The sequence below is a fragment of the Cyprinus carpio genome, chromosome A19 (assembly GCF_018340385.1).
Source record: "Cyprinus carpio isolate SPL01 chromosome A19, ASM1834038v1, whole genome shotgun sequence".
In the NCBI taxonomy this organism is placed as follows: domain Eukaryota; kingdom Metazoa; phylum Chordata; class Actinopteri; order Cypriniformes; family Cyprinidae; genus Cyprinus; species Cyprinus carpio.
Window position 1 is genome coordinate 19,426,773 of NC_056590.1, and position 16,214 is coordinate 19,442,986.

The window sequence follows — 16,214 nt, forward strand, 5'->3', positions numbered from 1 at the left end:
AGTCTATAGGCATGTGCAAGTTTATTTACAAACTGCTGGTCTTGCTTGTATAATATATATATATATATATATATATATATATATATATATATATAAAATAAATTATTCTTTTTTGTACTGCTCCCAATAAGGTTTTATTATGTCATATATACAGGACATAAGACCCCACACACATTACTTTTATTATTTCTGCATATATCGAGAGACTGTGGAACCTCTTTGAATTCTTTGCATTTAAGATTTTGTTTTTTTGACTGTTTATTCTTTAGTTCTGTAATGCCTGTCAACAAATAACGTAAAGAATCTATGTTATGTTACAGTATGTAAAAAATGTACTTACAAGAGTCACTTGTTTGAGAATCAGACTACAGTGGCTTGATTGACATCCATGACATTTAATTCAAATGCAAATTCACAACTTGAGTAAATATGTCATGGCACTGTAAATTCAGGATAATGATGCAGGAAACACTGGGATGGACGCCTCTGACGAAAGATTTCGATTTTGTTTAAGATACTTTGGCTCATGGGATTGATTCCCTGCACACAGCTTGTCACAAGAATCTCACCTCTCGCCTGAGATCACTGACACTCTGACAAGTCTTCAAAATAGTGAGCTCCATCTCGTCTGTGGCCTCTTTGGCTTTAAGCAATTGCTGCTGGAGGAGAAAAGAAACAGAAACAAAGATAGAAAGGGAATTTAATACACTGCAAACAGGATGATTTTCAGCCAGTTGATCATGCACCATCTACATTGAAGAGCTGTCAAGTTTCAACACAAGTGTCAGTGGCCCAAGCAACCTGAAAGATGGACTTTGTAAGATATGACAGTCTTTATCCACAGTTTTCTCTTCAGAGGACAGGCAGACAGGTGGGTGGGATTGCTTTCAGACGGGATTACGACGGGGTGTCAACATAAACACGCCACAAAAGCAGAGCGCTCTCATCTTCTGTGCTTTACTCCGAGACATCACACTGGGACTTAAACACTCATTGCACTTTAGTGAACACACTCCGAATATTTCTGTCACTGAAATGTTGGACAAGTAAAGTGGGGAACAACCCAGATATTACCACGTAAAAACAACACCGTGTCTAAATAAGCTTTGGCTGATGACAGCAGAGACATGTACATAGTCGTAAACATTCAAGGACTGGTAGACAGTAAGAAGAAATAAATTGCAGTGCTTGAGGGAGGCAAATTCCTGCCCATGGTCTGTTTATTGACAGTTGCAATTGTTTAAATGGACAGTTCCAACCCGACTGTCTGTTTATAAAGAGTCCATGAGTGATACTTTTGAGGACGAAAAAATCACTAGATTTGGAGTTTGTAAGGTTGGTATCTGTCTGAAAATTAACAAATTAGTATTCTACAAGCAGAGGCGGATATTTCACTTTGTGTTCTGTGTTGTTTGTGGGCAAAAAAAAACAACAACAACAGTATTTATTACTTTTTGGAGAACAGGAATTATGATCATAATGTCTATAATTTTAAAAGACTCTTTCAAATTTCTAAGCCAAACTATTATTTTGGTTCTCTTCCTGTCTAAGTGGGCGATGAGGACCACACATCAAACGTCTGGCTGCATGAGACTAATGAAAACTGGGAAATGGTTTAATCAGAAGCAGCAGAAGCATAACGTCCTCAAAAACAACAGCGTCTGAAACATCACATTTTGACCAGTACATTTCCATGACCTTTTCAGTCAGCTGTGATTTCTGAATTTATAAAAATCATTTAAATTCAGACCAAATTATATTTATCTCCATGACTTTTCTAGGCCTGGAAAAGAATAATTTTAAATAACCTAATAATTAGGTTTTCCCTGACTGAGGGAACCCTGCATTTCATATTTTTTGGCTACTATTCATATTCGCCATGTGTTCTTGTGAGATGGTGGTGACAGTAATGCTGAGGTCATGGCTTTGATTCTCAGGAAATCAATTTAAAGCATTGGAAATCACTTCGGACAAATGCATAAGAATAAAAGTTAACATTTCAACATTCCATTTTTTGAAAAATTGTGAAGATGTTGACATTTTCCTGTATATGTAAAGTGAAAGAAAAAGTCAAAAACTGCGGTGAGTCAATCTTTTTCCTTGAACAGGGTTTTTCTTTCACAAACCATTCACTATATAGCAATGAATACCATGTCAGTTATCAACCTTCAAATGAATGCATTTTTTCTTCATTTTTTCATATATTTCCTTTTTTCCATGTTTTCCTTCTTTGTGTCTCTTTCCTTTCTTTTCATCCCTCTATGATTTAAAGCAGTGGGCCAGCGGCCCCCTACCCATTATCGCCACCCATTAAATAAAATGAAAAAGATAAAGTAGATTATTGTTTTGTGTTTATAATGAAGACTATGATTATATTTACAGTACCGTTCAAATGTGTGGGGTCATTACGATTTTAAGAAATGAAATACTTTAATTCAAGGATCCATTAAACTGATCAAAAAAGACAGTAAAGTGTTTTTTTTTTGCTGTTGTTGTTTTTTTACAGTAAATTATTTTACTCTCTACAGAGTTTTTAAGTATGTTGAGGTTTCTTTGACACTGACATGTTGCCCCAAAGGTTAAAGAGACTGGTTAAAAATTCCTGTTTAGACTAAATGCACAGGAGAATTTATACAGAAGAGATTTCAGTTTCTTCTTCCTTTCCTGGATTTTTTGGTTGATATCGTCTCTATCCGTTAAAATAAACCTACCATAAGAATTACAGACCCTTCATTTCTTTGTAAGTGGGCAAACTTACAAAATCAGCAGGGGATCTGTACATGTCTGATGTAAACCCAGAACATCTCAGTGCCCCCCTTTCAAAAATATTGCTTCCAGTGCCCCCATGATGCTATCCGAACGCCCCCATGAGAAACACTATTTTAAAGGCATCAGAAGGTTTAGAGTCAACTCTACCTATGCACAAACTCCTTATTTGATGTTAAAGAATATGTATACACAGTACCACACACAGAACTAATCGATATTATGTATACACAGTCCTGAAAGTGTGCTGCTGCACAATATAAGAAATCGTATACACAGTACCACACACAGAACTAATCTAAGAAATATAAGAAATATAATGGCACAATGACAGCAAATGAAAAATTTGCACTGCAAGACTTATTTTTCCCAATGTAGGAGGCACAGTGAGGGTGTTTGAGGTTTATTAACAGTTACTCCACAGGAGGGTATACATGCAGAACATCCTTCACACACTGCACAACAAAGAAGTGAAGGACAGATGTCCAAGCCAAGTGAAAAGTATGTGTTAAGATATGAATATAAGAGCAAGTTAAGGACACAGAATCAATGTCATACAGCTACACCAGGATGCAGTTTGGAGTTTTCCTCCTGCTGCCACCATCAAGTGAGACTCAAGACATGCGGTGAATGACTAGTCAGTGCAATCCCTAATGTGTGTATGTGTCCCTCTTACCGCGTGTCTCCATGTGTTGATGAGCTGTTTGGTCTCTTGACGTGTGATCTGGCAGAGCTGTATGATTGTCTCTCTCTGCTCGTGGCTGGTGTAGGCAGAGTCTGTAAAGTCTTCGGTTTTCTCCATCAGAGCTTCCAGCTGAGCTGCCACAGCCTCACAGGACACACAGTACAGAGAGTCTCTCAGACCCTCCACTTTAACCTGAAAGACAAGCATACAACCATCTGGTGAGATACTGATTCATGAAATACCAATCACTGGCTAATGTCTGCATTTTTTATATTATATAGGATATTTAATTTTTCAACCCATTCGTAACATCAGTTAAAATTTCTTTTGCAAAATTGTGTTGACTACCTTAATGAGCAAAGTGTGTAATCTCAGTACCAGTAGTAGCACCAAAAATAATTTGTATTCAGAAGTTCCTGGTTGGCAAGATTTTGTAATGTTTTTAAGAGAATCTCTTACGCTCATCAAGGCTGCATTTATTTGATCAAAATTACAGTAATATTGTGAAATACATTATTAAAATTTCAAGTAACTTTTTTCTACTGTAATATATTTTAAAATGTAATTTATTCCTGTGATGGCAAAGCTAAATTTTCAGCAGCATTACTCCGGTCTTTAGTGTCACATGATTCTTTAGAAGTCACTCTAAGACGCTGAATAGAATGTTAAAAAGAACACAATTTATTTGAAATCAAAAACTTTTGTAAAATTGTATTCACTGTTACTTTTGATCAACTGAATGTGTCTGTGATGAAAAAAGTATCAATTTCTTTCTTTCAAAAAAAAAAAAGACCCTAAACTTTTGAACAGTAACATATATTTTTTTCACTGGTTGAACAATACTTTTTTTTTTCTTCTTTTTAATGAAGTCATTGAAAGAGAAACTTTATCCATTGAGACATCCATCCAAGAGCCCTTGGCCAACACCTGCACCTTAAAGTCTTTAATCCCAGCGTAGATGCTGACAGGAAGTGCTCTGGCCTCCCCACCGCTCCTCGTGTCAGTCACAATTTCAATGACTTGCTCCAGGGCCAGACGCATACGCTGGAAGACTGCTTCTTTGTTGATCCGTGCCGACTCACAGTCTGGATGTCTCAGACAAGTCTGAGAGACAAAGAGGAACAAAAATGATCTTGGAAATGCAGAGGAACAACAAAAGTGCAGGTGCAAAATGTGACATGTAAACAGAATGTTATTACACTTTACTACATTTTTCAGAATAAGAAAGGAAAACACACTTTTTAGAGGAACGGACAAGCTCAAATATGGAAAAGACCCTTATGTATAAGTATCAGTGATGGTATCAGATGGTATTATCATGGTACATCCATAAACAATAGACAACCATGGTGCTGTGTGATTCCCATATAGCATACCATACTCCAAGAGACATCAACACCATGGTGTAACATGTCTAGAATCTATAATATTACATTGGTGAAATAGTATAATTTATAATAAGTGTAATAAGTGATTCTTTTCATAAGTATGCATTTATGTGATTCAAGCAGCACTTCAACAGTCCCTGTTCCTTCTGCAAAAACAGACAGCAAACATTTGAGTGGTTGCTGAAGTCAAGGCCTCATTTCCAAAACAGAAGAACACTTTTCACATAACTACTACTTAATAATTACTCATAATAACTTATTTCTCTTACTACAGAAAATCAAAATGAAAAAAAAAAAATCTATAAATATATCTGAAAATAGAGCCACTGCCTAATCTTGGACTACCAGATGAATCCTTTTATATATTCTATGAGTGCAAATTCAGGTGAACATAAATAATGGCTCTCCTTCAATAATAATTGTGTACAAGTTTTCTTACTTATGCATGCAGGAAAGGTTCTAATGCAAAATATCAATATATATACGTGTATAAATATTGCATTATTTTATTTGATCAAACATACAATAAAAACAGTAACATTGTGAAATATTATTACTAAATAAAATAAGTTTTCTATTTTAATATATTTTAAACTGTAATTTATTCCAGCGATGACAAAGCTGAATTTTCAGCATCGTTACTCCAGTCCTCACATTGTCACATGATCCTTCAGAAATCATTTTAATATACTGACTTGCTGTTCAAGAAACATCATTATCAATGTTGAAAATAGCTGTGCTGCTTAAAATATTTTGTGAAAACTGATATTTTTTCATAAATAAGTTATTCCTAAATTGACATTTTAAGTTGAAACTTTTTTGATGCACCATTATTTCTCTATGAACACATTTACACATTTTTACACACAAATACATGCGTATATGTGTTTCATGAGTGAGAACGTTTGATATTAACATTTTAGTTTAGATAGCAGATGGTACTCTCTTCCACAATCTTACCTTAGAGGCTGTGAGGAGCATCATGGTGCATTTCTCCAGCACAGCACGTGCAGCGGCCATCCGAGCTCTTTTCTTTTCATCCTTCAGATCCTGAAGAAAACAAGAATCCACAAGACAAATATGAGAAAACACGTAATGCCTCAAGTATTCTGAAATCTTAGCTTAGGTTTAACCTCAGATGACTTTATAGGGAAAATAAATAATTTGCTTGCCACAAACAAGGTTTGAATTACACCGTATGATCAATTTAGTTCAGTTAAGAACTGCTTATGAAACTCGTTTGACTGAATCTTAAGTGCACTTGACTTGAATCTTAACTATCTGATGCAGGCTGTCAGGAGATCTGCAAAACTGAATTCATTCCAAGTGTTCATTTTTCAAGGTCTTGCTTAGAAGGAAGGGTAAAAGATAGGACCTTGGAAAAGATAGAACTGACATAATGCCTTCCACTGACACTGAGCGAGCTGGAATATAACTCAATAGAGCTGCGCTCACTTGACGCGCCATAAGGCATTAGGGATTTGTGACTGACAGACTGTGTGTGTGCATGACGGAGAGAATGAGAGGAACCTGATCTCTCTCTCCCCGGCTGGGAGCCATGGCTGACAAAAGGAGAAGTGATTATCTGTTATTATGTTCTTCTGAATAAAACTGAAAAGATGGAAGCTGCAGATTAGCAGGAAAGCTCTGCAGAGATAGGAACGTGATGTGTTTGTGAAACATTATCAAACACATACAGTTGCTTCCTGTCTGAAATGAGACAGCCTTTCCTATCAGTTCTCTGTGTCATTCATATTCATATTCCTCTTAGGAGGAGAAACGACCATGCACTGCTGGAAAAATCAGATGAAACCAGTTTCTGATGGTGGCTGGTTTCATGGGGTAATAGAGCAATCATGACGGCCAATATTGGGCCACAGTGAGATTGACAGTAGTGTTAGCAGACTTTTGGACCCCAATGTAAATCAACATCGGTCATAGCCCAACATACTCTATTGATCAGGAGACTGTCAAGAGCGGCTCGACGGTGTTTATTGTCCCGCCAGCAGCAGCGCAGCTGAACAGTTCTCCGTTCAAATACACGCAATAGGCTCAAGCTGGCCGCAAAGCACCGGCAAAAGTAATTACCATAAATGTGACGGGGGAAAGAGTAAGGAGATATTTGAATTAGCTACTAATAAACTAGTGTTTTCTGAGTTTGTGTCACAAGGATGAAGTTGTTGATCTTGCCTCGCCATCTCCTCAGACGCGCCTTTAGAGGGAAGTGCATCTTTATTGATTATGATTATAATGAAAGAGTTTTTGTTTTCGATTTGTTTTATTTCATTAAGTATTCATTTAAAGCTTTCTATAGATATATTTATCATGTCTGTGAGGCATGTTTTCACTGAGTTTCGGTTCATTTTTGTACTCCTGTTAAAGACGAGACGCAGAAAGCGCAATGTGTTTGTTTTCTTTATTTTATAAAAGCACTACGTTTTTTTGATATCGTGAGTGCACCCAAACGAAACACCATTTGCAGTTACGAATGATGTATTACTCTTACCTTTATGTGCAAAAATGACGGTGTATCTACTGAAAAAAATGCAAGTGATCACGCTGGCGTCTCCATGTCCTGAAGCGTCTCCACACAAACTATTGGATATTGCGCACATTTATCTGGGTCTAACGTTTAAACATTGTTATATGCTTGAACTTTTTTATATCTATAGATTTTATTTTAGGCGAGTCGTGATGATTTTAGAAGGCTAAATTGATCAAACATAGGCTTACTGTCTAATGCTGGCTGCTTGGTCATTACTTTTTAAAAAAAACTAAAACTTATATTTAACAAACAAAAAATGCTCCAAAACGTTTTTCTAAATTAACTTAAAAAATGTAATGAAATATAATCACTTTGATATTACATACAAAACTGAACTATTTTAATAGCTGAGACAGTAGTACAAGCTGTTTAGGGACTGTTTAGCTGTTCAGATCAAACTCTAGAGCATCCCTTCATTCAGACACAGTGGAAGATCTGATAAGAATCAGTGTAGAGGGGCCAAGTCTGCAAGATTTTGCTGCTAGAGAGAGTGTGGCCAGCTGGTTTAGCCAAATCCAAAGATCAAGAAGGCCAAACTACAGGAGTTGGCAATCCAAGGGGCATGTGACTGCAATGGAGGATAGTCCATAAGACACTGAGCCATGAGATGTTCAGTTTGAAGCCCTTAAAACACTTAATTTAGATTTTCTTTTTATTTAATTTATCTTGAGATGTTTTAAGTTTGAATTTCAGCTCAGTGAAGCACTTTAAGCACCAACACCTTTTCAGTAAGTTCTTGTAGAATTATGCTTCAAATAAAGAACTTTATGTTGACCAGATTGTTAGTTAATCATTTACAAGTCAATATTGCCTATATGGACAGTGATTTAAAAAAAAGTGAACTTGTAAAACTGCGGTGTTAAATGCAATGCGATCGAAAATTTGGGTCCACCTAACTTTTGTGCTGGTGCATCTAAGAAAACTGCGGTGTTAAATGCAATGTGATTGAAAAAAAAGTTAGACGCACCAGTGCAATATATATATATTTCACATATAAAGGGTATAAAGACCCTTTATACTCTGTGAGAAAAATAGTAAATGTAATATTATAAAGACAATATGTTGTTTGCAAAATAAAATAAATGGCCTTTATACATGTAAATACATTTGAATCTGAAAAATATAGATACATTTTACCTTTTTTTAGATTATATTTTTTATTCTGACTGTTAGATTTTATGTATTAATTTCAAATTTATTTGTAAAATGTATAGCATACAAGTGTAGACTACATAGCAACAAAGAAGACATTAACACTTCTAAACATTTCTAAGAATATTTGCAAAAAAAGAAAAAAAAATGTTTTCAATTATTACTAAAAAACTATGGTGGTCCATATGATTAAATTAAAAGGTAGTTTTTATTCTTTAAAATTAATCACAATTAAAGCAATTAATGAAGATTTCCAGTCTTCAGAAAGTAGAATAAGGGGTCCTTATTCCCACATAGAACACATTTTCCATTCCACTGTTTTTCTAAGTAAAGATGCTACATCGACGCTTTACCATTGCGTTTGCCTCTTTCGCAGCGCCTCGTATGACATGACGCTTTAACCCATAATAAAAACCATGTTCTTGCAAATGGCCCTTAAAACAGTAAAACCTTCTGTTCCTTACTTCTTTTTCTCTCACAGTTTCAGCAGATCCATTAGCAGCCCCATGCAGACCCCAGTTTAACAACCTTTGCTCTAGATATCAGCATCAGCTTTTGACAAACCCATATCTAATCTCCACCCAGCAGCAAAACCAGCATGACCATATGAAGGCATTATCAGAAAACTGATAATGAACAAAATTCTAGCATTTATTTATAAACACAGTTCAATTCCTCGATCTTGCATATGTTTCTGCACTGCAAACACACTCTGATATGAGAAATTTTGAATTCCTGTTAATAAGCACCACAAATGTTTCGCTCCAACCATCTGCTCTGCACTGCGGTCTTACCCCAAAGGTTTTTATCAGTGGGGTTTGAGAACTACTGATTGAAACTGCAGTGTGTAGCACAGTTCAGTTCTTATTACTAAAATCCCTCCATTATCTTCCCCTTCTCCCCTCATCCGACATATAAATCTGCACGGGCTTTACACATCTGTTACAAGAAGTGTCCTTATCTGTGTTTGATTATCTGCAAAGTGAGGGAAAGATGGAAGGTTAGCAGGGGGATGTGTGTGTGTGTGTGTGTGTGTGTGTGTGTGTGTGTGTGTGTGTGTGTGTGTGTGTGTGTGTGTGTGTGTGTGTGTGTGTGTGTATCTGATGTCTGTGTGATTCTGTCTGTCTCCTGTGAGATGGGCAAACTCTACCATCTCGTTCCCAAACTGGCTGAAGATTTGGACAAATTCCTGAAAAGTGCTGACTCTCTCCAGCTGCTCCAAGGTAACCAGCACCTGCACACATACATAAAGCCCATGTCTTTCTCAGCTACAGCCCTGAGAAAAAAAAATGTATTGCATAAAGGTTGCTTTCGTAAGATGTGTTTTATTTAGGAATCTTTATCTCACTAAGAAATAAAAACAGACTCAACTGAGACAACTGTTGATATACAGTAAGAGCATAGAGCCACTGTGGCAAATATGAGCACAGTGTGTGAAGCTGATGAGATCTCTTCCAAAAGTCTTTAAATTACTAGAGATCTGAGAAGCAGTGACTAAAAAAAGAAGAAAAAATTACTCCATTTAATCTCAGTGTATAGAAAAATAATTTATATATATCAAATCAGATATATTGTGATTTTACTTTCACATGGCAACATGATTTCCAACATTTTTTTATGTTCTGAAATGAGAAAGTGTCATACCTAGCTCTTTTTGCAAAATCAAAAAAGGCCACTTGTTTTTAATTTTTAAATAATTGGAATTATTTATTAATTTTTCATTTAAAAAATAAAATATACTAAAATTGTTGTAAGTGTTTGTGTGTGTGTGCGCGTGTGTGAAAAATTGCTGATTATTATTATCATTATTCTAAAAATAAATTAAACATTTTTGTTGGACAACTGCAACATACAGGTGTACTTTTAAGTATTTCAATAGCTACAACAGTTACAATAGTTTCATATATATATATATATATATATATATATATATATATATATATATATATATATATATATATATATACACACATAAAACAATAGAAAAAGTCTTAAATTCTTAAACCCCCATACCATGTTTAAGTTACTTATTAGTAGTGATCATACATGCTGAGTCACACACGCAGAAACTGTGCTTAAAGAGCAAAGTGTTAGTATGTGTAGGAACGAAAACTCTTGTATGTACCGACAGGCTCAGCGGAAGCAGTCCGAGACACTAGCATTGGAGAAAATTGATAAGGGAAGCCTCTATTTGTGGTTAGCTAGTTAGGAGTGGGCGTTATCATGGATGGTCAGGGACAAATTCAATTGTGTTTCTCTCTAATGGAGAGCTGTTCTGTTGCCTGGCCGTCCAAACATCACTAACTGAACATGATTAGCTCCAAATCTGCCCACTTCCTCATCTCACCGACATGAATGTTAAGACAGGCCTCCTACTTTATCCTATGCCGTGCCTCTTCAATTATCTCCAAAGGAGGAGGACTCTAAATATGTGGCCATCCAGCGATAGCATCTTATCTGCTCTGCACTGCGGTCTTACCCCAAAGGTTTTTATCAGTGGGGTTTGAGAACTACTGATTGAAACTGCAGTGTGTAGCACAGTTCAGTTCTTATAACTAAAATCCCTCCATTATCTTCCCCTTCTCCCCTCATCCGACATATAAATCTGCACGGGCTTTACACATCTGTTACAAGAAGTGTCCTTATCTGTGTTTGATTATCTGCAAAGTGAGGGAAAGATGGAAGGTTAGCAGGGGGATGTGTGTGTGTGTGTGTGTGTGTGTGTGTGTGTGTGTGTGTGTGTGTGTGTGTGTGTGTGTGTGTGTGTGTGTGTGTGTATCTGAGGCCACTTACATTCTGTCTGTCTCCCGTGAGATGGGCAAACTCTACCATCTCGTTCCCAAACTGGCTGAAGATTTGGACAAATTCCTGAAAAGTGCTGACTCTCTCCAGCTGCTCCAAGGTAACCAGCACATGCACACATACATAAAGCCCATGTCTTTCTCAGCTACAGCCCTGAGAAAAAAAAATGTATTGCATAAAGGTTGCTTTCGTAAGATGTGTTTTATTTAGGAATCTTTATCTCACTAAGAAATAAAAACAGACTCAACTGAGACAACTGTTGATATACAGTAAGAGCATAGAGCCACTGTGGCAAATATGAGCACAGTGTGTGAAGCTGATGAGATCTCTTCCAAAAGTCTTTAAATTACTAGAGATCTGAGAAGCAAGTGACTAAAAAAAGAAGAAAAAATTACTCCATTTAATCTCAGTGTATAGAAAAATAATTTATATATATCAAATCAGATATATTGTGATTTTACTTTCACATGGCAACATGATTTCCAACATTTTTTTATGTTCTGAAATGAGAAAGTGTCATACCTAGCTCTTTTTGCAAAATCAAAAATTAATTAATTTTTCATTTAAAAAATAAAATATACTAAAATTGTTGTAAGTGTTTGTGTGTGTGTGTGCGCGTGTGTGAAAAAATTGCTGATTATTATTATCATTATTCTAAAAATAAATTAAACATTTTTGTTGGACAACTGCAACATACAGGTGTACTTTTAAGTATTTCAATAGCTACAACAGTTACAATAGTTATATATATATATATATATATATATATATATATATATATATATATATATATATATATATATACACACATAAAACAATAGAAAAGTCTTAAATTCTTAAACCCCCATACCATGTTTAAGTTACTTATTAGTAGTGATCATACATGCTGAGTCACACACGCAGAAACTGTGCTTAAAGAGCAAAGTGTTAGTATGTGTAGGAACGAAAACTCTTGTATGTACCGACAGGCTCAGCGGAAGCAGTCCGAGACACTAGCATTGGAGAAAATTGATAAGAGAAGCCTCTATTTGCGGTTAGCTAGTTAGGAGTGGGCGTTATCAGGCATGGTCAGGGACAAATTCAATTGTGTTTCTCTCTAATGGAGAGCTATTCTGTTGCCTGGCCGTCCAAACTCGCATTTAACTGATTAGCTCCAAATTAGCTCCAAACTGGCGCTGCCCACTGATTAGCTCCAAATCTGAGAGCACAAACTGGCGCACACACAGACAGGCCTCCTACTTTATCCTATGCCGTGCCTCTTCAATTATCTCCAAAGGAGGAGGACTCTAAATATGTGGCCATCCAGCGATAGCATCTTAGAGCAACGAGCATCCTGTGTGTGCGCCTGTGTACTCTTGTACTTGACAGGAACAGATGAGTGCCATTTTGAGTGCTTGAGTGCACAAGTACTTGGACCCAGCAGACAACACGTACTTTGTTGCGAGAGCTTATGATCTGTTTGATAACGATGCAGTCTGCAAGCACCAGGACTTTGGTAACAGAGGAGAGCAGCATGCGAGCAGCTTTCACCATGCCAGTCCTGTCACTAAACACCGTGCTGCGCCCATCACCCTCACACTGCTCCAGACTGGACACATCCGTCAGCTGAGCTATGGCAGTGCCTGCAGAAGAAAAAGCAGAACATATTTAGATGCAATAACCAGATATTGTTGTTAAAGTGTCCAAACCCCTAATTAAACTTCAGCATGTAACTCATCCCATTATGGACTGAATGATGCCACAAATCATATGGATTGTTGAGATGAGATGTGCTATTACTCCTCTGAGTGCTCAGACTTAAGATTTCTGCCTTGAAGATAAGATCCTTAACTGAACTAAGAATGTTATATATTCTCCTTTATATTATTGAGACTTGAGGGTGGGCTTTACTTACTTACTGACAAGTAAGCACCCATATGGAAACCACCCAGGTCTTGTAAGTAACTACAAAAAACACTAAGAAAACACTTTGGCAACCACATAAAAATGCCCTTTAAAACCTTCAGAAAATGCTAGAATTATGACAGGAAATTTTCCATATGCAAGATCACTTACATTTTCTTCTTCTTCTTCTTCTTAAAAAAAAAAAAAAGAATAATAATATTTATATATATTTCATGGTTTAGTCTCTTTGCATTTATTTGATCAAAAAATCTAACAGTAATACTGTAAAATATTATTATCAATTCAAATAACCGTTTTCCTTTTTAATACACTTTAAAATGTAATTTATTCCTGTGATGGTACAGCTGAATTTTTAGCAGCTATTACTCTGATACTTCAGAAATCATTCTTATATGCTAATTTGCTATATTACTTATTATTATAATGTTAAATACTTATTTTTATGATTCTTTCTTGAATAGAAAGTTCAAAGTTATAATAACAACACTAACCCAAACCACAGTTAAAAAAACTATACATTTTAGAATAAAAAATAAACTTTTATGAAGCATTTTTCCTTTTGAGACACCATAAAGTTAGTTTGTTTCTGTTTTATTTAGATTATTTATACATTTTTTCTTTCGTCCCCAAAATATAGCTAGAATAGGCAACAAAAAGTATTTAGACACTTTAAAATGTATGATTGTCATTGAGGCAACTCTAAATAAATCCTCACTAGCACTGAAACTGCCCTGTGAGAAACACTTCAGATCATGTAATACAACATAACATGTCTTCTCCTCCCTCAAAACAAACACTTATAGATAAACCAACAAGAACCAAAAATATGCCATTTCAATAAGTTCATTCAACCTCACAGCACATTAAGACATTAAGACAGACACCATTTGATTAATTACAAAGCAGTCCATCACTCATGGTGGTCACTTTTTTAAAACATCAATAAACATCTCACTTTCACTAGCACACAACCCTGTCTAGACACAAATACTATATGCTGGCTTATTTTTGGGCAGGTATAGCATGGCTGGCGTGTCATGTCCCAGTTGGAATGTGCTGAAAGGACACTTGATGAGTGCAATTCCCTGCCTCGTGTCTCAATAAAGCAGTGTTATTCTAAGAGACGGAAAGACTGGTACATTCAAAAGTGAAAGGAGAAAGAGGGTGAAAAATACAGGTAGAATTTCAATGACACATTTGTCCATCTGAAGACACTGTCTTGATTGCATCCGACAGCTTTTCTTTGTTGACTCTCAAAGTGGTTTTAACAATCAAGGTGCCTTGTGCAGAACGCTTTATCGTGGGCCAAATTACTTTGCCAGTTTGTGCACACCTATCAGTAGTCATCTGACTGGGCACAATGCCCACATTTCATGCTTTGTTGGTTTTCGTCTCTTGTTTAGCAGCAGCCATACTAAAACATTCTTGTTTCTGGAGGCGATTGTTTGTTTGCTGCCTCTGTTTCTTTCCTGAGCTTTGAAGCAGAGTCTTTGTGGAAGCTTATAGCCGAATCTCTTGAGCGGCATCAGAGACGAGGCGCTGTCCTGAGTGGCTGGCATTTTCAGCCAGCTCCTTTCAGAGAGTTTCCTGCTTTAAGAGACACAGCCTCAGGCGTTCGACTTGCATAGAGGGTGAAACATTGAGATATCAGCATGCATCTGCTCCTTCTGAATGCACTTAAATTAAAGTACTATAATATCGAAATGTAGCTCAAAAGCACCTGTCAGGCCGAGAGGTCCCTGAGAAGCAAGACAAAGAGAAAATAATGCATTCTCAGCAAAACTTTATCTAGAGTTCCCAACCTTCAGGTTAAGAAAACATTCAACTTTGTTTTAACTAAAAATACTTTTATATGCCAGGGATTGATTATTATTCAAACTAACAGATTTTCCTTTTTTTTTGTTATATTAAGATCACATTAAAATGTCTTTATCACTTATTTTGCTTTTCAAATGTCTTCTTTGCATAGATTTTGTTTTACCCTTGATCCCGGCCCAGATGTTCAGTCTTAAAAATCCATCAGAAGGATATATTTTTAAAACTATAATAATTTAAAAGAGTGAAATATACATGAAGAATTCATTATAATCATTTTTTTTTTAATTAGTTTATTTAATTTAATAAATCAATTCATTTTGTTTTGCTAATAAAAAATATTAAGGTTATTATAGGTTGTTATATGTTGATAGTATTTTTATTGCGTGAACTCTAATCAAGCTGTAATTTCCAATTGTGCAGAAGTAAGAAAATATTATTTAATTGTATAAAATTTGAATGCTAGTTGTGATAAGACAAAGGAGTCAGTAAAAAAAAAAGGCATTCAGATTAAAAAAATGTTTAATCTGTTGTTTCTTTTGGAAATTGTTAATAAACAATTAAAAAAAATGTATATATAATGATATTTAATTTTATTTCCAAAAACACTAAGGGCCAAAAGGGCCCATAGTTGAAGAAATTTAATCTGTTGTTTGTATTGTTTATTGTTTGATATTAAGTTAGATTTAAAATCGAAAAGAATCATTCTCGATACTTATTGTTGTTGATAATTTGTGATGTTGTGATGGTGATATAATATCTTAGTAATTTAATATACTCATGGATTTAAAGACACGCAGGCCACTGTGTCACATTTGCGGTTACACACAGAGTCACAGGTCATTTCTCAAATAAGGGCTTCTCCTTTTCAATGAAAGCTCTCTTTCATCTCCTTCAGACGATGTGCTCTCATACCTCAGCTGAACTAGTTTAGTTATTCTATAAACAAAAGAACGATTTCACCACTCCATAACATCTGACTTCTTCCCCTGAAATGAGTCTACGTTACGTCTCACATGGATGGCCCGTGTAATAATCAGGAGGATTAAATGTGTGGGTGAGCATTCAAACACTGTGGGGAGTCTGATAACTAACTTGAAGCCAGTCTAATTCCGGTGTTGTTGCCCTGGGAGGTATGAGAAGGGAGGTAGGATGG

General features: G+C 35.9%; 1 protein-coding gene across 1 annotated transcript in view; it reads right to left on the reverse strand.

The window, feature by feature from the left end:
- LOC109086004 (alpha-catulin-like) overlaps window positions 1–16,214 on the reverse strand; it is a 54,484-nt gene that overhangs the window by 9,144 nt on the left and 29,126 nt on the right. Inside the window, exons 3-8 of the mRNA XM_042776925.1 lie at window positions 12,773–12,960; window positions 9,651–9,770; window positions 5,800–5,889; window positions 4,385–4,555; window positions 3,443–3,643; window positions 570–656 (exon numbers count right to left, since the gene is read on the reverse strand). Coding sequence (XP_042632859.1) covers window positions 570–656; window positions 3,443–3,643; window positions 4,385–4,555; window positions 5,800–5,889; window positions 9,651–9,770; window positions 12,773–12,960 — 857 coding nt within the window. The remainder of the gene's footprint in view (window positions 1–569; window positions 657–3,442; window positions 3,644–4,384; window positions 4,556–5,799; window positions 5,890–9,650; window positions 9,771–12,772; window positions 12,961–16,214) is intronic.